At 38.9% G+C, this 20,399-nt stretch overlaps 1 protein-coding gene across 10 annotated transcripts in view; it reads left to right on the top strand.

Annotated features, from left to right (window-relative positions):
• The window catches only part of mycbp2 (MYC binding protein 2), a 121,334-nt gene that overhangs the window by 17,117 nt on the left and 83,818 nt on the right, over positions 1-20,399 (top strand). For 9 of the 10 annotated variants that reach the window (XM_042334238.1, XM_042334237.1, XM_042334236.1 and 6 more), the window contains exons 1-8: positions 12,858-13,047; positions 13,970-14,041; positions 14,833-14,929; positions 17,354-17,427; positions 17,858-17,996; positions 18,212-18,288; positions 19,101-19,305; positions 20,148-20,312. In XM_042334238.1, the coding sequence (XP_042190172.1) occupies positions 12,910-13,047; positions 13,970-14,041; positions 14,833-14,929; positions 17,354-17,427; positions 17,858-17,996; positions 18,212-18,288; positions 19,101-19,305; positions 20,148-20,312 (967 nt within the window). In that variant the 5' untranslated portion in view covers positions 12,858-12,909. Of the gene's footprint in view, positions 1-5,523; positions 5,740-10,334; positions 10,489-11,674; positions 11,872-12,804; positions 13,048-13,969; positions 14,042-14,832; positions 14,930-17,353; positions 17,428-17,857; positions 17,997-18,211; positions 18,289-19,100; positions 19,306-20,147; positions 20,313-20,399 lie in introns of those variants that run through there. The other variant, XM_042334239.1, reaches the window with a different exon arrangement.

Here is a 20,399-nt window from a genome sequence, read left to right as displayed (position 1 = left end):
GGGATTTTTAATGACCACTTAATCAAGTAGATGAGACCTCAGTTCAATGTCTCATTCGAAAGATTGTCACAGTCTCTGTTACTGTTTCAAGTTTGAACAACTGAATTTCAGAGTTATTTTTTCAGATAAAAAATAAAGTGTGGAAACTAGTGACAATTTGAGCCAATGAAAATGGAGTACTATTGCCTTGATGACATTTGTGATAGGAACAATGCATTATGGATGGAGTTCAGGAATAAGTGAGGATATAGAATGCAAAGATGCTGATAAATCAGGCCATGTTATCTTTAGCCTCAGTTATCACCTGTGTCTTTACTTGTTCTCTCTTTTCTGCTTTGATCTCAATATTTTCTGGAAGTCAAATCATTTCGGAAAAACTTTAATTTGCAATTTTTTAAAACATTTATCCAAGCATCTTTTTCACTGTAAATACCCACATGTTTGAAGTTGATCAATCTTTTTTTTAAAAAAAAGCTCGGAAAAATATTTGACCTTTTTTGGCTATTTTCATGTACATGTCTTTGAGGTCCTGCCAATTTACATGCAAATTGTGTACTCCCAAGATGACCACTAAACATTTCCATTATGCACAGATTACTTAGTCCAACTCGGTATTAATATAACATGCTTCAGAACACATTATATGACATAAAATTTGCATGGCTATCTTTAACTGGGTAGAAAAGCATATCAGTGGCAGATTTTAATTTTCATTGAATTTGCCTTTATTTTGTTACTTTTTTTCTTGTTTATTTTAAATCTTTTTGACAAACCCTGAAATCTCAGAAAAATACTTGTTTTTTTAGTGGATAAGAGTGACTTTAATGGTCTTGATTGTATGTTAATGTGTATTATTAATACACTGTAACCTAGAGTTGATGCCAAAGATTCCTTGGAGCCTGCTTTTCAATGGGCTTCAGTGTTGCATTTAATAAAATCCAGTTTCAATACTGTTTGCAGTACTATGGAGCAAGTTGCTCATTCATAATCAGATTACAAACTAGATCTAAAAGCATGACCTTCAAATCGCATCATTAAATGATAATGGAAAATATAAAGGAAAGTTCACAATCTTAAAGATGGCGGTAAATGGAGCGAGAAAATAAAATGTTTTGTCAGCTGCTGTAATTCAGATGAAAAGTTACACTGGCTGTCTGTTCAGATCCTTTGACACAATTTGAAAAGAGAATGGAATTGCGTCTGGTACCTGGGCTGACGAAGCTCCTGATGAATTGGTGATCCACTTCATTGCTGATTGTTGCTGTGGGCAAATTGGCCCATAGCAACAATCCTGTGGTCATGTGTGAATACACGTGGCTATAATTGCTTCAAGTGTAGTAACTATTCATATGCGTGTGCTTTGAAATGTTTTGACATTACATTAACATTTACACAAGTCTGATCTGTATGAATCGTATAATCGCCTAAGTCGTACATCTGTCCAAGTCCCGTTGAATTTCCTATTAAATCCATGTAAATTTATCTGCATTAGTCATATTAACAATCACACCAACTTGAACAGCCGCTACCGAACTTATCGGTTGCCTACCTCCAATGGAACACAGCACATTCGCATCCTGACACTCTCCACGCCCTCCCTCCCAGAGCGTAACATTAAAGTCATTGTGCAAGGCAGTGGGGAGTGACGGGGTGAGAGACCAACATGGAAGGGGTGGGGAATGTCTGATCTCATGGAGAGTGAGGGCGGCCCTTGACCCCATACGCACTTACCGACCTTGAAGCAGCATACCCAGTGCTCCATGTGAGACAATTTCAGGAACTTAAGTCCCGACCTGTCATGTGCACTCACCGGCTGCAATGCCAAAGGACTGCATGCTCAGAACAAAATGGTGAACAGCTACGGAATACAAGGTTTTGATCAGCCATAATGGCATCAGGCAATGCAGATAGCTCACTAAACACAAATTAATGATAAAGCACTATCAGAAGTGCCAGATTCTCCAATTTTGTGAAGCAAGTCCTGAAATGAAAATGGACATTGCCTCCAAATTTGTTTTGAAGCCACAGACTTTGAGTAGGTAAGGTCAGGCTGAAGGTTTATGTTTGACTTAACATTTTCTTAAAAATTGATTGATAATTCAATCAGTGTAATATTGTAGTTCTTTCTCAGAGTTATATTCTATTAAAATAGTCCTGTTTTGAAACCTGTTTGGTTGTGCTATTTATTTTACAGTACATACTTTATGAACAGTACTGTATGTGGAAAGAATGGGCTATCATAGCTTTAATATGCATGGGTTAAACATGGTATAAAAATCTTGCCTTAATGTCACCAGCCAGTTCAGTATTTGTGTATTTGTTTTGTGTAAGTCATATAAAATCCATAAGTGCGGGAGTAATGGAGGGTAGAGGAGCAGTATTACTAGTTAACAGGTGATTAATGTGAGTAGTGAAAGAAATCAAAGTGGTTTTGATAGGAAACTGAATGGGACTTGGGTGAATGCACAACTTGGACACTTATATGATTTATAAAGATGACACTTATGTGAGTTTTACAATAACCTTTGGGAATTGAGGGGATCTTGCAATTTGCACAGTAACGCTTCTCGTAGCTAACAGCACAGCACCATATGCTTACTATTGTGCTACTACAGACATAAATAAATTACCTCTGGGACATTCTGATGGAAGAATGTCATGTTTAGCTTCTGCTTAAGTTAGGACAAATACTAAGACGTCCAGTGACCTTAACAGAGTGCCCTGACAATGGGATAAGAGTATACTGAAGCAAGCACAAGAATAGTAACTTGATCCATCTGTACACACAAGGCAGAACAAACCTTACTCGCCTGTTACCTCCCTTTCCCACCACTCACAAATGACCTTCCTCAATCTGAAGTGTCATGTTTCTGAATCACTTTGTAAAACGGGGTGAAAATATCCATTTTATTAATGTACCTTCTGAAAATCATTTCCCTTTCAGCTTGATGTCAGTATTGAGTTTCATTATTATCGAATAAATAGGGCACTGCTTGTTTAAATTTGAGTCTTGATACGTGTCTTAATGTACATCTCCATTTCATGTACCTATGAAATGTTTTGATCAGTTAAAATTCAGGTCACCAGTAATAATTTACCCTCTGTTTCATGATAGTTTCTCGTGTGATGGCTATTTTTAAATTGCTTTAAATTGAGTTAGTATTGCCTTAAATGTGTGGTTATAATTGTATCGACAGGCATAATATTCAATATTTATAATGATTGTTGCAGAATGTCTTTATAGTTTGTCAGATTAATCGTGAAACTGAAACCCCACAATCAAACCCCACAATAATTGAATTTGAAATGACAAACACCACCAAATTACATTCATATAGCGCCTTTCATGTCGGAAAGATATCCCAAGGTGGATATCATCCTGACATGTGTTGGTTAGCTGATCAGAGTGAGAAACAATTACTGTGAATTTTCACTCCTGATCACTATCCTGTGACACTTGCTGGAAAGCGTATACATTTTATGGCAGACTGATGAGAACATGAGGAACTTAAGCTATTTGTCGCATATGTCACCTTTCACTCACTTGCTTTGCTGAAAATGTAAGAATGGCTTCTTGGACAAATTACCAAAGGATGGATGATTCCCATGGAACCATATCTTAGCAAATTTGCCTCAGAGAAGCAGGCTAGCCCTTTGAGAAAGAAAATGATGGGGTGAAAAGCAATCCAATAAATTAATTTCTCCACCCCAGCAAAAATATTGCACTTGTTCATTTTTGGCAAAATATCCAATCAATTAATCTAGTTGTTGTAGTCTCACAAATAACTATTTGTCAGTATGTAATCCTTCCAAGTATTTTCTTGTGGATACAAAGTTTATGCAAAATTAAATTATTAGCTTCACTCATGAACTTATTTTCAAAGCATAAGGGCTGCACCACTTTAATGAGAATTTTGCAATTCATGCTACTCTTGAGGTTATAACGGACAAGTGTTGGATAATTTCCCCCTCTTTTCCTCTTGTGCCACTTCCGTACTTTGTGTTGCTCTTCATCCAACGTTCCCCACCCCCCCACCCACCCACACACACACCATCAACAAAATACCAAATAAATCTTGTCTAAGTTAAAACCAAGATTAAGTTCTTACTGTAATGTCTGCTTCAAAGCGAGCAGAGGCTAATAAATGCACAGCAGTCACAGGACCATCAGAGAGGTGCACTTTGTAACTTCATGTGGGATGCCCATCAAGGAACCCGGTAATGTTCACTGTTCATTTCGTTGAGTGTTAGGAAAGCAGCGGGGGTAAGTAATGTTTTGTTAACGATGGAACCAGAGTGCACCAATATTCCACTAAGGTTATGTTGATGGAGCCAAGTAAGTGTACAGAGCTACACAAGTAGATGCAATCAGTATAAATAGATGCAGGGCATCCCTATACCACCATGAACCCAGCTTACAAAACATGGCTCAAGCCCCCCACCCCCAAAAAACGCATGGAACAATAATTGTTTCTGCTTCTGGCCCCTTACTGACAGGTAAAAAATGAAATTGTCTTGATAAAAGTAGCAGACTTTTATCACAGGATAAATATAAAATTACTGATATGCATACCTCATTTAGGCAAACAGGCAAATTTATAAATGCTGTTGGGAAGAATGGGGTTAGTCCAGGCATTGTTCAATGCTTTGCCCCTTCCTTACCAGTCTTCAGATCACAGCTGAACACCTTCCTCTTTGTTCCTCAGTCTTCAGATTACACCTGAACACTTCCTCATGTCTAAAATTACCTGCCCTGCTGGTCTCAGTGTCAAGCTCCACCACTATTAAGTGCTCTGAGATGCTGCCATTTATATAATGTTCTTCGTCTGAGATATAGGGTGCTATATAAATTCCAGTTGTAGTATTTTAGAATTTGGCAATGTGTTGAATTCATCTTAACTTTAAAGTCAATTTCTGTAGTTCTTGAGAGAAATTGCAGAAAACTGGTTTGAAAATTAAGACACTTAAGAATTTTCCTAATTCTGGATGCTCTGAAATGATGGATGAAATGTTAATGGACTAAATCTAAACCCAAATGGAATTTTCCAGGTGGACTTTCACCCCAAGAACACATTGATACTTACAGTCATGACTTTATTTGCCTTAACCCTGATCTACAATAAAAGTCTGTTATTTTTATCTATAGACATATGGAATTTCATTTGTTAGCAAAACTAGTAGCATTTTTAGTTGGTCTTCATTGTGTTTTTTAGAAATGATATTGAAGAGAAAGAAAGCTTGTTCCAGATTTTTTTCCCTCTCTGTGTTAATTTTCTAGTATTGCAAAGGGCTGCTATTTTTGTCTTCCGTTCCAGGGAGGGACCACATGTACCCTGTAATTGCAAATCTATTGACTTTTATTTATGGAATTACATAAATTAAGGAGAACAATTTTGAAGCAATTGTCACTAGACTTTCTTTGCTCTTTAAGGAGAAACTACTAGAAACTTTAGAAGAGTGATAACTGTCATCCGAAATGTGCTTTTGGAAAACACTGCTCTAAAATTTAGTTTTCTCTTTCAGACAGAGAATGTGGAAAATCCATCACCTGTTCCAGATATCAAACTCCATAGTAACCCCTCTGTCTTCAATGTTTACTGCAACGTACGTCACTGTGTGTTGGAATGGCAACGGAAAGAAGCCTCGTTGACTTTAGCCTCAAAGAACTCTGTCCAGAGTGGAGAATCAGACAGTGATGAGGAAGAGGAATCCAGAGAAACTCCAATTAAGTTACCTAAGGTACATGGGCCATATTCTATTTGTTGAATATTGATTATGAATTGGATTTGTGTTTTTTTTGATGTAATCAAAAGTGCATTAGTTCAGTATTACAAGATTAGGTGTTCTGGTGATGAGCAGAGGCAGTTCCAAAGTACCATGTTGTCTGTCCAGCGATACTGAAAAGCTTCATGTTGGCAAAACTGGCTGAGAGCTGCATGGGTTTGCGAGTGACTGAAGCATATTCTCACCACCACTTTTGCAGTGAGCTTGAACAATGTTAAAAAATAACTTTATCAAAATAAATCCTCATATCAAGTATAATTCTATTGTAAATTTTGCTCCCAATAAATGTGATTAACTTGTATTCATTTAGTAAATTATAAAAAAAATCAGTAGTTCAATGTGCTATCGATATAAGCAGCTGTTAATTATGATTAATGTAACTTCTTAAAGTTTACTACTCAAAGTGCTTTGCTTCTGAGCAATTTCTGCCTGGCAGCATCTGAGTGCTTATTTTCCCCCCAGACTGAATTTGTTTTTTTCACGGAAGTTATTGTAACAAGATCTATTAAGTGGAATTTCAGACCCTCATTAAAGGGTTATTGTGTGTGTGTATGTGAGATGTGTCGTACAGTGCAGTCACAGTCTTAACTCTAAAATTTACAGTTCCACTCTTCTATACATAATAGAGATTTTTACTTCCAAAATCCATAATATGATCATTTTTCATTTGATGATCTAAAAATTATTATCTAATTCTTCATCGTATACACTTCCAGGAACCAAGTGCTTCAGGTTTATTTGGTCAATGATTAAACTATCGTGACTTGCTGCTACTCTCCCCAAAACATCTTTGTTTTATCATTCATTTACTTGATCTTCTTCCAGGTAGTGCTTGCTTCACAGTTTGATTAAGATTAAATTTCATCACAAATTTCATTGAATTGATTCATCTGATTGAATCCCACTCATCTCCAGAGCAGTCAAACTTGGATTGATTTTAATCGTGCTTTATCTAGGACCAGTGGGATAGTAAGCATCCTTGGGATACATATATTCTTATGTACTTAAATATATATAATATATTCCTAGAATTGTGTTTACAAAGGTTTTATGGCTTTTGTTAGACTTAAGTGTTGTTACCAACTTTGTAAAATACTTGTACTATTCAAGTTGCGAGCATGTTTATGCCCCCAGATAAGAGTATGGTGAGAGGGACGGGGAGGTAGTGTCACAGAATAGTTTGTTGTGAAGTGGGCTCGCTGAGCCGATTGACCTTTTCCTGTTCCTAAATTCCTGTACGATTATTTGTGTATACTGTTGTCTGCTTTCTCGCTTTTCCCTGCAATTAAATTTCATGAATTTGTATTCTAAGTTGCTGTTTGTTCTTGGCTACATCCACTCTTTAGTGTCCTTCTACATCTCTGGTCATTCATTGGCATTTGTTATTTTGCACCAGTAAATCATGTAGTGCCAACTGTTTTTATGTGGGATCCAAGGGAGAGTTATTTGGCAGCACTGTTAGTAGCTGCAGTATGGCTGCCAGTGGTTTTATTGGCAGAAGACTAATCAAGCTGATTAAGAAAATTGCATTTTGTGATATTTATTTATTGGCAAGCAGCAGTCCAGCTGTAAACTGTTTCATGTGTCAGCCTGGCACAGTGGTAGCACTCTCATTTCTGAGTCAGAAGGATGTGGTTTCAGGCACCAAGTTTGGAACTTGGAATAAGTTTTAATTAGTCTTAAGGTGCTGCTCGAATGCATTGCTGGAATGTGTTGCATTGTTGGAGATGCTGTCCTTCAGATGAGACATTACATCAAGGTCCCATCTGGCTGTTCAGGTGGTCTCTAGTTAGCTTTACTTTTTAGTCTTCAATCTGCTCAGTTTTTTTTGTTGAGGTTGTGGCTCATGTATGGTTTTAAAGCAGTGACCATTCTAATATCCTACCAAATACCCATTCTTTGGATGTCCACGTAATATTGACGTCTGCATTACAACTGAGCCTGATGCTATCCTCACGCAAAGATTTTCCACTCAGACTTTCCATCTGAGTCGCTGGATAATGATAAGGAAAGAGAATTCTCCCAAGCCCAGGAATACAATAACCCAATTAATTTATCACAATGTTGTACCATCTGAGACCGACCTCAGCACAAACCAGTGACTCAACTTGTAATTTACAGTGGGGCATTGGTATAAAGTAGTGAATTGGGTGCAGAGTAGAAGAAAGGGATGGGGGCATTTTGGGGGGAAAGCAGCTTGGGTCGGGGGCAGCGGCCAAAATGTGCACGCCAAGCCTGGTGGCAAAGCAGTTGGTGGGGCTTAGTCAGCCCACAGGCATGGAGACAGTGGGGGCCAGAGGAGACAGCGGGGGCCAGATGAGACAGCACAGAGAGAGGAGAGGGGATGGAGCACTCATTGTTTTATTTACCAGATTGTCCAACCTGGAAAATAACACAGAGAAGTTTACAGGGAGAAGAGAGAGGAAGGGAAGGAGATAATAATAGACTCAACCTGATTCCAGTAATTCTGAACTGGCGGGCAGAAATGACATCACGGGGAGAGTTTTAGTGGTCAGTTCAGGCGGGAGTTTTTGAAATGGTGTCCCCGCACCTGAACCCACTGATGGCCGCAAATCCCGCTGATTTCCAATTACCCTCAAATGCCCGTGTCTAGTCCTGTGACCTCGACCCTGCCACTGACCTTGCTCCTGGAGGCCTTGCTGCCATACTCACCTCCGCACTGACCCGGCTTCCACACAAACCTCACTGATCCCACATTGGAACAACTTGCTTGGTTTGCCCCACCGATCCTAGTTATCTATTGCCCGCCGGCCTCGAATTGGTCCCGCTGGCCTCCTGCTCACGCTCCCCAGTCCTGCTCCTCTTCTCCGACATCTCCTATGGCACTCGCCTGTTCGTGTCTGCAAATGGTACATTTCTTTGGGATCCTTGGGGATTCTGAAGTTAACATTAATCATGTAAAACGGTTTGAAGCGCTTTGAGACGTCTCGAAGACGTGAGAAGGTGCTATATCAAATGCAACTATTATTATAACAACAATAACAAATTACATTTATATAACACCTTTCATGTTAGGAGAATGTCCCAAGGCTGTGGACAGTGAGGGGCTTGCACTTGAGTTGTGTGCATTGGGATCAGAGAGTGGTGAAGGACAAGAGGGAATGGAGGAGGAAAGATGATCAAAGACATGGTTGAAAAGGAAGGTTTTGAGACTGGTCTTGAAGGAGGCAAGGGAGGAGCATGGCGGAGAGGCTCCGGGGTGGAGTTCCAGAGGGTGGCGGCAGAAAGGCTGGAGACCCAGCCGTCGTTAATGGAGCAGGCAGGTCTGGGGACGTGGAGCAGGCCAGTGCCTGCAAAGCAGAGGGTGCGGACAGGTTGGTGAAGTTTTAAGAGGTCGCAGAGGTAGGAAGAAAAAGAGGTAGGAAGGGCCATGGAGGGCTTTAAAGATGAGGACAAGGATATTGATCTCGGTCCTCTGGGGAATAGGGACAATGTTGCCAAAGTGGGGAAAAGCAGAGTGGGTAATAGCAGGGATGTGAGGTTTAAAGGACAGTTGAAGGTCGAACAAGACACCAAGGTTCCATACTGGCTCAGTGAGATGGAGAGTGCATCCACGAATAGTGATGCTATCAGCTTTTGAGGTGAGAAGGTGCTGACAGGAACTAAGCAGGGGAGCCTCAGTCTTATCAACATTGTGGGAAATTGGCTTTCATCCAGAACTTGATTTCAGACAGACAATCTATCAGGATAGCAGGGGTCCTGGAGTTGAGGGTGGAGCCAGAGAGATAGTTGGATATTATCCGCAAACGTGTGGAAGTTAACCCCATGCCTGCGGATGCTATCTCCAGTGGGAGCATGTAAATATTAAGAAGGAGAGGACCAAGAACACAGCCCTGAGGAACATCACACATGACAGGTACAAGGACTAGAGGAGAAACCATTGGTGGAAACCTAAAGTGGAGACAATTGGAAAGGTAAGAATGGAACCAGGCAAGGACAGAGCTATGAAGATGGAACTGAGGAAAGACGATGGAGAATAGGGTGGTCAACTCATAGAATATAGAATTTATACAGCACAGAAACAGATCGTTCGGCCCAACTGGTCTATGCCGGCATTTATCCTCCACATGAGCCACGTGAACTTCTTCCAATATCTTGGAAAGAAAGGGAAGGTTGTAGATGGGTTGGTAGGTTGACAAGAGAGGTGGATCAAGGGGAGATTTCTTGAGGGTGACTGCTGTTTTTAAGGGGGTGGGAATTGTACCAGTAGATAGAGAGGTTCACAATGTATAGTTATATTTAATGAGAATATACATAGTTTAAAAGATCTGAAGAAGGAAGCTGAAAGATTTTGTTGGACATTTTTGACTTACATTTTAACTGTAAGCCATAGATATTCACTTTTCTGAATTGTCAGACTAAATTTCTTTTGAGAAGGTTTCTTAAGTCTTTGCTGCTGGGTCTTTATATATAATTATTAGAAATTTTAACTACAGGTAGAAGGTTAATTTACATAAAAATACTTAATCACAACTATTATGTTTACTTTTTCTTGTGTGAAATTTTATTAAATGTTCTTGTTTAAACAGATCATAGGAATTGGACTTTGTGGTGTGTTTGAACTTATAAAGGAGACTAGGTTCACTCATCCTGCCCTGTGTCTGAGGAGTTTACAGGCATTGCTTGACATGCTTCAGGGGCAGCAGCCAGAAGGCCTCCAGTCAGAACCTCCTGATGTTCTAGGTAAGATTCCTAACAAAATATGAAGATTTTTTTGAATGTAACACAAATCGAATTGAACAAAACATTGTTGAATTAGATTTTTCTGTTTTATGCACAGTACACTCCTAATTTGGCAAATAATAAGCATGTAATAGTGGATTCAATATGGATAGTGGAAAAAAGTATGCCCCAGATGTCCTTGACGATTTTCAATGCTGTCCTGTAATATATACTTGTTAGCTTTGTTTTCCCTCACCTTGCAACATTACCTCCCTCTGCCACTGCCTCAGCCCCAGGCTGTCCCATCCCCCAGCAGATCAAATTCAAAATCCTTGTCCTTCCTCACTTTCATATCCATCCACTTAACCTCGGTGCCCCCGGTGATTTTCCTGTACTCCCTCTGCTTCATTTCCCGACCCAATCCATCCCACAAATGTTGGGTGAGCTTTCAACCCATTCTGTCCCCTTTACATTCTGGTGATCTTCCGCCTTGTCCCTTCAAACCTCATCTTCTATATTTTCGACTGTGCTTTTGGCTGCCTTTTCTATTGATGTTTATTGTTTTTTTAATGACGTTCTCTACATTCAAGATATGAATAGGTAACGCCTCTGATGGCTTTGTGGGTAAAAGCACTGCCTGGTGCAATACTAAGCCTTACAGACCATAATAATAATAATAATCCTTGCATTTGATATAGCGCTTTTCACATCAGAATAGACTGTAAAGCGAATTGACCGTATATTTGTGGGCGAAACGCAGCAGCCAATTGCGCACAGCAATGTCCCACAAACGGTCGTGGATTGAAAATGACCAATTTATTATTGTTTTTTGTTTTGGAGGGATTATTGTTAGGCGAGTAAGGAAACTTGCCCAAGGTTTCGCCCTGCCTGGATTTGAACCCAGGTGTCTCGCTTGCAAGGCGAGTGTTCTAACCACTGAGCTACAGGACTGAACATATAGACAGAAGGTTTGCAGATCATTGAATATAGAGATTTGTATATTAGTTTATGCATCTAGTTAGGTGATCTCAGCTAACTTAATTAGGTTATTATTTTTAAATAACACTCTTGGTTAGAGATATTATTGAAAATGAAAAAAAAGACCATGCCCATTTTATTTTTGTTAATCATAAAGGGCAATGTTAAGCTTTTCATGTCAGTAAAGCAGATATTAATTGACATGTAATGTGAATCGATTTCTCCACAGAATCCCTTTTTCATCTACTGTTAGAAACGACAATAAGAAGCACTGGAATGACAGATACGGTCAGCCAGTCACTGACAGCTTTATCATGTGCCTGTCTCTTCAGTTTGGTGGTTGCTTGGGGTGATACCGGCAAAATTCTGCAGGCTGTGTCAGCAATCCTTACTAGTAATGGCAGCCATGCTTGCCAACCTATTCAGGTAAATCTTCTGTTCTGTTTTTAAATTCTTGTTTATCATTTTGATTAGTAGTTCTGTATGGTTTGAAACTCTTTAGAATGTCACAACATTGTGTGAAATGGAACTCTGTTAAAGTATTATTGTAACAACCTGAATGTAGAAACTGATTTAACTCAGACCAGGATATATTTTATGCAGCCATGTGATCTAGTACATTAAGATTATATGTGATCATACAGGATTGCTGATTCACTCATGACTTTTAAAGGTAAAATCCTGTTTCAAATATAAATACCCTGTACATTTGTGTTTAAATGCTTGAAACCTAAAATAGCATTCATATCAGCATTCTGACTAATTTGTCACTCAAGGTGAGATTGAGGGATATGTAAATACCTGAGTTGGAATGTAGATTATTTTTAAAAAACTGAAACTATGTCCCCTGGAGACACCTAGTAGAATTAGTAAAACTATTTAAATATATATGTATGTTAAGACAAAATATTCCAAGATAAATTACTGGACCAATTTAATTAGAAGTGGGCCCGCCAGGATTAAAGATGTAAAATGCAATTGTGAGGTAGGGCTTCCTTTTTGGATTTTCATACTCATAACTGCTATTTTTCACAAGGATATTTATACTGTATAAATTAGATCAAGTAGGTTTATACCTTCGTATTTTATTAAAAATATTGTATTTAAATAGACCAGGGCCTGCAAATATAGTACCACAAATAAAGAGATTGGACTGTTGTGCAAACAAATGTGAATGCTAAAAGAAATAATCTATAGTAATGCAATCTTTAATATCATATCACAGAAGAGTGAGATTTAGTGTTCAGACCTATCTTTTCAATATGCAAGTCCTTATGTTTGAGTCTGACATGTATATTTCAGTACTCCATAATTTATGTGTTTACATGATTAATTGATATATTTTTCTAACCATTTCAGGTGCCAACCATCCTGAATGCTCTGCAAAGAAGTGTACAAGCTGTCTTAGTTGGTAAAATTCAAATTCAGGACTGGTTCAGCAATGGAATAAAAAAGGCTGCGCTAATGCACAAATGGATTCTTAAAGACGTGTTTACAGAAGAGGAGGATCAGTGCCTGTTGCAATGTGATGGTTCATTCCTCTATCTATTGGCTAAAGATGGACTGTACAGAATTGGTTCTGGATATAGTGGGACAGTCAGGGTAAGAGAAATGTTATAATTTTATATTATGGATTTTTAAATATTTTGCCTGATATCTGAGCATCTTAACACATTGATATTTTTAAATCCATCTTCCTCATATAGTTTTGGTCTCCTTATTCAAGGAAGGATGTACTTGCCTTGGAGGGGGTACAGCGTAGATTTACTAGGTTAGTACCAGGGATGAAGGGGATGAGTTACGAGGATAGGCTGACCAATTTGGGCCTATATTCTCTAGAATATAGAAGAATTAGAGGGGATCTTATAGAAACCTGTAAGATCATTGAAGGGCACGATGGAGTAGATAGTGGGAGATTGTTTCCCCTGATTGGACAAACTAAAACCAGGGGTCACAACCTTAAAATCAGAGGCCAGCTCTTTCGCACTGAGTTGCAACTTCTTCACCCAAAGGGCTGTTGATGCTCAGTCCTTGAACATATTCACGCTGAGATAGATAGATTTCTTATTGTAAAAGGGATTAAGGGATATGGGGATAAGGCAGGGTTAGGTTATTAGCTGGAGTTAGATTGGAAGATCAGCCATGATTGAATGGCGGGGCAGGCTTGAAGGGCCGAATGGCCTACTCGTGCTCCTACATGTTATGTTATATCGTGGGAAGTTGTATAATCCAATTAATATACTGAATCTTTCAAATAGACTAAACAGAAACCTTCTTTAATCTCTGCTAGCATCCCCATCAGATCATTTTTTCCTAGGTGTTCTGTTTCTATTTATTTTGCGAGAAGTATGATCCATTTATCACAGGTTGGTAGCTGTGGACTTTTCTGTTTTAAGAGTCATTATATTTGGTTTCACTCTCCAATAATCTTATTTTGGATGATATTAATATGAATACTTAGCCATAATGTACATAACAAATAGAAAAATAACAGGATGCTAACATTTATTAAAATTGTTTTTAGGGCCATGTGTATAACTCCACTTCTCGCATAAGGAACAGAAAAGAGAGAAAATCGTGGTTGGGATTTGCACAGGTAAGGTTTAAAAAAAACTACTTAATTCATTAGCAAATACTGCAGAATATGGCTCACATAGTCAATGGGCAAATAAAGTAAATGGGGGAAAATCATAAGATATTTCTCTTATTTTAAGAGTTGAGCTTCTAAATTGAGCACTTCAAGCTTTTGCCAGTTGGTTGGTTAGTTAGTTGTGACCATTGGAGAAATAGTCAAGGCTTTGATAGGCCTGTCTTCTTAATTGAGGAAAGGAAGTACGCCATTGGAGACTTGGAAGGAAAAGATGAAAAGAATTTAAAATAAGAAAACCGAGACTGGCATTTAAATACTCATTGTGTTTAGTTGAGGTAATGTTTTTATAATAGTTACATTGGACCCAAAAAGTGTGACTTTACACCACATTTTGCAGGTGCTCTGTACTTCTCCTTTGAAATGTTATACTGTAGTAGATATGTTTATTCAGTCTTGCTTTTAACACATTAAAGTTGTCTAACAGAAGCGAGTCCTCAAGAGCACATACAATGCACCTTTTTATATTTTAAAAGAATCTGTGCCCAGTGTAATGGTAAATGAATGTGTATTTTAATAAGGTGTTGCATCAGAGTTCAGTCTTATTGGGATAGTAGACAACAGAGTTATAGATGTAAGAAAAAATCCATCAGTATAGAAAAATTGGCTTCTACATATAAATAAGCCACTAATAAAATCAGTATGCTGAATTACTGAATTATGAGGTCTTTTGAACTGAGTATTTTTTTACAAATTGATGAAACGTATGTAAATGTTCCTTTTTGTGTCCATTTAAACAGGGTTCTTTACTATATAGAGATTTAAATAACCACAATATGACTGCCATATCGATAAACCCAGAAACATTGGAACAAGAAGGCACAGTCAGTCTTCCAGGTATGTAATAATAAATATTTGTGGTAAATAATAAACATTGTTTGCGAACATAGGGAGTGCAATACTTTATGAGGGAATCTGTGAGGGAAGTCGTAATTGCATTATGCTTAGCTTGCCTGGCTCCCTCTCCTGAGGAATTGGTCTTGTCAGATTGACTGCAACCCTTTTAAAATGTTTTGCCTATTAGTGATGTGAGCTGCAGCCTAGCTTTAGTTCAATCTCTGTTTACCCATTCCCTGGTGTATGTGTCGCAGGCAGCGGTATTGCACCACATCCTTCAAAATAGTCGAGTCCTACGTAACCAACCATGTTCATTTCGTCTCAGCAAATGGTTTCTCTTGCCCCCGCCCGGTCATCTGTGGGGTATCCCAGGGCTCTATCCTTGGCCCTCTTTTCCTTATCTATATGCTCCCTCCGGGCGATGTCATCCACAGACACGGGGTAAACTTCCACATGTATGCGGATGACACACAAATCTACTTTGCCTCCTCCAGTACCAACTCCAGGTCCGATGTTCTATCAGTTTGTGTGGTAGACATCAAGGCCTGGATGAGTGTAAATTTCTTGCAACTGAATATGGACAAGATAAAAGCCATACTTCTTGGCCTCCATCAATGTCACTTCTGTGGATCTAAACTCCTCAACCTCCCTGGGCTCTCCCTCAGACTTACCGAACCAGTGCGTAACCTAGGCATCCGGTTCAAACCCCAGCTTTTCCTCCTCCCCCACATCCAGTCCCTGACCAGGACCGCCATCTTCCACCTCCGCCACATTGCCCGCCTCCGACCGTACCTTACCCCAAATGCAGCTTAAATCCACGTGAGTGCACTTGTCACCTCCGGCTTGGATTACTCAAACGCACTCCTCGCCGGCCTCCCCAGCTCCACCATTCACAAGATCCAGCTCATTCAAAATTCTGCTGCCTGCATTCTGACCCGGACCAAACTCCGTACCCACATTTGACCAGTTCTGGCCAGGCTCCACTGACTCCCCATCACCGAATGGATTGACTTCAAGATCCTCAAACTCGTGTTCAAATCCATTCACTCCCTGGCACCTCCCTACCTCTCCGACCTCTTCACTCACCAATCCTCAACCTGGCACCTCTGCTCAACTGGCACCGGCCTCTTGCTTGTCCCTCGCACTCTCCGCCCCACCATCGGAGTTTGCGCTTTCAGCCACTGCGCCCCAAAACTCTGGAACACTCTCCCTCAATCCCTCCGCCTTGCCCCCTCCCCTTTTTCAAGACCCGCCTGAAAACTTTCCACTTTGACCGTGCTTATGTGGCCACCTCCCCCCCCCCCCCCCCCCCCCCCCGGCTTGGAATTAGACTCCGCCACTGTTAAGCACTCTGAGACGCTACCCTGTGTCGAAAGCAGGTTATATAAGTGCAAATTTTTGCTGTAGTTGGCCAATAAAAATGTTGGAGCAATTACCACATTTTTCTCTTTACTGCTTGGTGTCCAGCTGACAGGATAGCATTGGGTTATCCAGAGCACCGGTTCCTATCAGACTCTTGAGAAAAACGTCAGTTGTGTCACTTTCCTTACTCCCTGCCTCAGTGCATTTGCCCCATAACACCGTCCCTTTCCAATCTATATATTCTGACCCCAACTCCCAGCTCTGGTCCAAAACCCCCTGACTGTCCAGCACCCTGGGATGTCTTTCCGACCTGAAGATGCACTATACAAGTGCAATTTGTTGTTATATATCAATCACTTGGATCAATTTCAAAATCCTCACACTCGAGTACAAATCACTTCATGCCCTGGTTACCCCCCCCACCTCTCTGACCTGCTTACAACCCACTCCTCTCCATTTCACCATAGCCAGCCACTCAGCCATTCAGCTGGAACTCTCTGCCTCGATCCCTTCACCTTGCTGCCTCCTTGTTTGTCTTCAGATCACACTGAAGACCTTCCTCTTCAACTGTACCTATAGTCACCTGACCCTAGCTCAGTGTCGAGCTCCACCCCTGTAAAGCACTTTGATATGGTACCCTGATTGAAGGGCACTATAAATGTAAGCTTTGTTTGTTGTTGTTGGTCTCCTGGCCCTCTGTTGCCAGTTCTCTGAGACACACAAGGTACCTTTTTAACTGAAATTAGTCACTGCAGATTCTTCTTCTTTGAAGAGCCTTGGTTCGAATTCCTCTCCTGTATATGAAATAATGCAAGAATTATGAAGAGATATGGCCCACTTGGATATTTAACTAGTATTTTAATATTATCACTCTGAACATCAGGTTGGAATTTAGTGTTTGTCCAATATTCAGGAATATTACTCAAAGGATAAAGGTTATTTTAAAGACATCTTGGCTTGGAGGTGATATTGCACAAATGCTATAACATTCCTATTACAAAATTTGGGTGTTGACATGTTTTATACATAATTGTATATAGATTATAGATGTTTTATTTTTAGGGTGCCAAGTTGAAGGACAGAACATCCTTTTCACTGATGGAGAGTACATTAATCAAATCACAGCATCCAAAGATGTAAGTATATTATTTATATACTTATATACACAGAGCCTAATAATAATCCCTCCAAAACCAAAAACAATAATAAAATTGGCATTTTCAATCTACGACTGTTTGTGGGACATTGCTGTGCGCAATTGGCTGCCGCGTTCGCCCACAAATTTACAGTCAATTCACTTTACAGTGTGTTCTGTGAAGCGCTTTGGGACGTCCTTCCGACGTGAAAAGCGCTATATCAAATGCAAGGATTATTATTATTATTATTATTATTATTATTATTATTATTATTATTATTATAATAAGGCAATCCCTTTGCTCTGACACAATGTCCTAACATATAGTTGTTAGAGATATTTCTATAGTGACAATGTTCTATTTAGCTGTGACTTGGTTTGTGCATTGCTATGTTGCACATTTTTAAATTATGCTTTCATTTTCTTCATAGGATGGTTTCGTGGTTCGAATATATGCAACAAGCACTGAGTCCGTACTTCAACAGGAATTGCAACTCAAGCTTGCAAGGAAGTGTCTACATGCTTGCGGTCTCTCTTTATTTGATCTGGAGAAAGACTTGCACATTATCAGTAAGTGTTTTCTTTAGATTGGTTCAAGTATTATTTCAACAACTTTTTTTTTACATTAGGCCTAGTTTTTAATTGTTCCTGACTTTGCAAGTAACTTCATTTTCTCAGCAATTTATCCAGTGGTGGTCAGGGACTTAGTTTAAAGGAGGAATTGGGTGTGATATTGTGTTGTGTTGTAATAAGATAATCTCTTTACAAATGTTTGCTCTGATCAGGTACAGGATTTGACGAAGAGTCAGCCCTTTTAGGAGCCGGAAGAGAGTTTGCACTAATGAAAACTGCTAATGGGAAGGTATATATAGAAATCTCTTGCTACACCAGATTTTTAAGAAAAAGCATTGTTGCTTTATCGCTTTTGCCTAAATGTCATTATTTGCATTTTTTTATTTTGTGTTGTAATAATCCCATACAAGTTTATTTTAAAAAATGCTATTTTAAAAATGATGAGAATCACCTAAATCACAATGAGATCAATCGCTACTTCCACTCCCTCTAAAGAGGTTGAACATTTGAGGTCAGGTAGAGTTCAGGTTTGCATTCTAATTTTGTCAAGAAATTCATCTGAGGATGGGTACAATTAACCTTGACATTCTTTATACATCCGGATGTTGATCAAAGTGATTCACCATATACAATGTTGATCAAAGTGGTTCACTGTAGAACACAGTACAATCTGGAACTTCCATATGCTCTGGTGTGGCTCACAGTAATTATTGGGGCTTACCTCTTTAACTGCCTTATTGTGGGTGAGTCTTGGGTGTAGGCTACTGCATGAGTCATCTTCTGTTTTTTTAATTTAATATTGATGTTATGTATGGAAAACGTGAAAGTATGTTGCATAAAAAGTATTTTCACATACGAGTGTATTCTCTTTCGGAGTTTTGGATATTTTGGAACCAACTAATTGGATAACTTAGATTGGTTTGAGTGCATTTTTGTACTTTAATATGCTTTGTTTTATGATTTTTCTTTAGAATTACATGATTCTTATTTTCAGTAACAGTATCCATGATGTTTATTTTCATCTTTTTTTCACTGTTTGAGAATTCAGATATTTCAATTATTTAATAATTTTGAAGATTACACTTTTTTTCTTTACAACAGATTTATTATACTGGCAAATACCAGAGTCTTGGAATAAAACAAGGAGGTCCTACTGCAGGGAAATGGGTTGAACTGCCCATCACAAAATCACCAAAGATTGTACAGTTCTCTGTGGGCCATGATGGTTCTCATGCCTTAATGGTGGGTGACGATGGAAGTGTTTTCTTCACTGGACTAGCTAGTAAAGGAGAGGATGGTGAATCAGGTACATGTTTTGACATCAATCATACAAAAGACAAACTTGAACTTCTGGGTATCTAGACTTCAATACTAAGGGAAATATTTTACTATTTTTATTTATAAATCCGAAAACAAAACGATAATAAATCGGTCATTTTCAATCCACGACTGTTTGTGGGACACTTGTGCGCAATGGGCTGCCGCGTTTTGCCCACAAATATACGGTCAATTCACTTTACAGCATATTCTGTGAAACGCTTTGAGATGTCTAGAATACATGAAAAGCGCTATATCAAATGCAAGGATTATTATATGTATCCTTGACTGGACAAGCCACCTTTCACTTCATTCGTTGTATTTTAGTTGACACAAATATGTTTTGTTGATTGGTATTATTAAGACCTTTTATTAGACACCTAATAATAGTCCCTCCAAAAATCAAAAGCAATAATAAATTGGCCATTTTTAATCCACGACTGTTTGTGGGACACTGCTGTCCACAATTGGCTGCCCCGTTTCGCCCACAAATGTACAATCAATTCACTTTACAGAATATTCTGTGAAGCACTTTGAGACGTCTAGAAGACGTGAAAAGTGCTATATCAAATGCAAGTATTATTACATTAGTTTTGTTGATCTAGTAGTTAAAAATGAAATTGTCCTTCATAGAAGAAACCTGTTAATTAGGATAATAATAGTGGAGTACATATTTGGGGTTATGGGAGGCTTCTATTTGTAAAAAATCAATGTAAGATGCTATTGATATTTATCCATACTTATTTTCCACTTCAAATGAATATTGCCATTAATCTGTCTATACTGAATTCAAAATGTGTAAATTGACTCAGATTTTCTTACTTTTTATAGCTAAAAGCAGGCGCCAACCAAAGCCTTACAAGCCGAAGAAAATTATTAAAATTGAAAGTAAAATAGCAGTCTACACAGCATGCAACAATGGAAGCAGTGCTATTACAACAAAGGAGGGAGAACTGTACATGTTTGGAAAAGATGCTGTTTATTGTGATGGTGCAGGTTAGTTATTTTAATTGGTTTCGTACATACAATATTTTATGTTCTGATTCTGATTTTATGTTCTGATGAAGATGATGATCTCAAACT

The sequence above is a fragment of the Callorhinchus milii genome, unplaced genomic scaffold (assembly GCF_018977255.1).
Source record: "Callorhinchus milii isolate IMCB2004 unplaced genomic scaffold, IMCB_Cmil_1.0 Scaffold4, whole genome shotgun sequence".
Taxonomy (NCBI): Eukaryota; Metazoa; Chordata; class Chondrichthyes; order Chimaeriformes; family Callorhinchidae; genus Callorhinchus; species Callorhinchus milii.
Note: the sequence above shows the minus strand (reverse complement) of the source record. Positions and strands in the feature narration are given on the sequence as shown.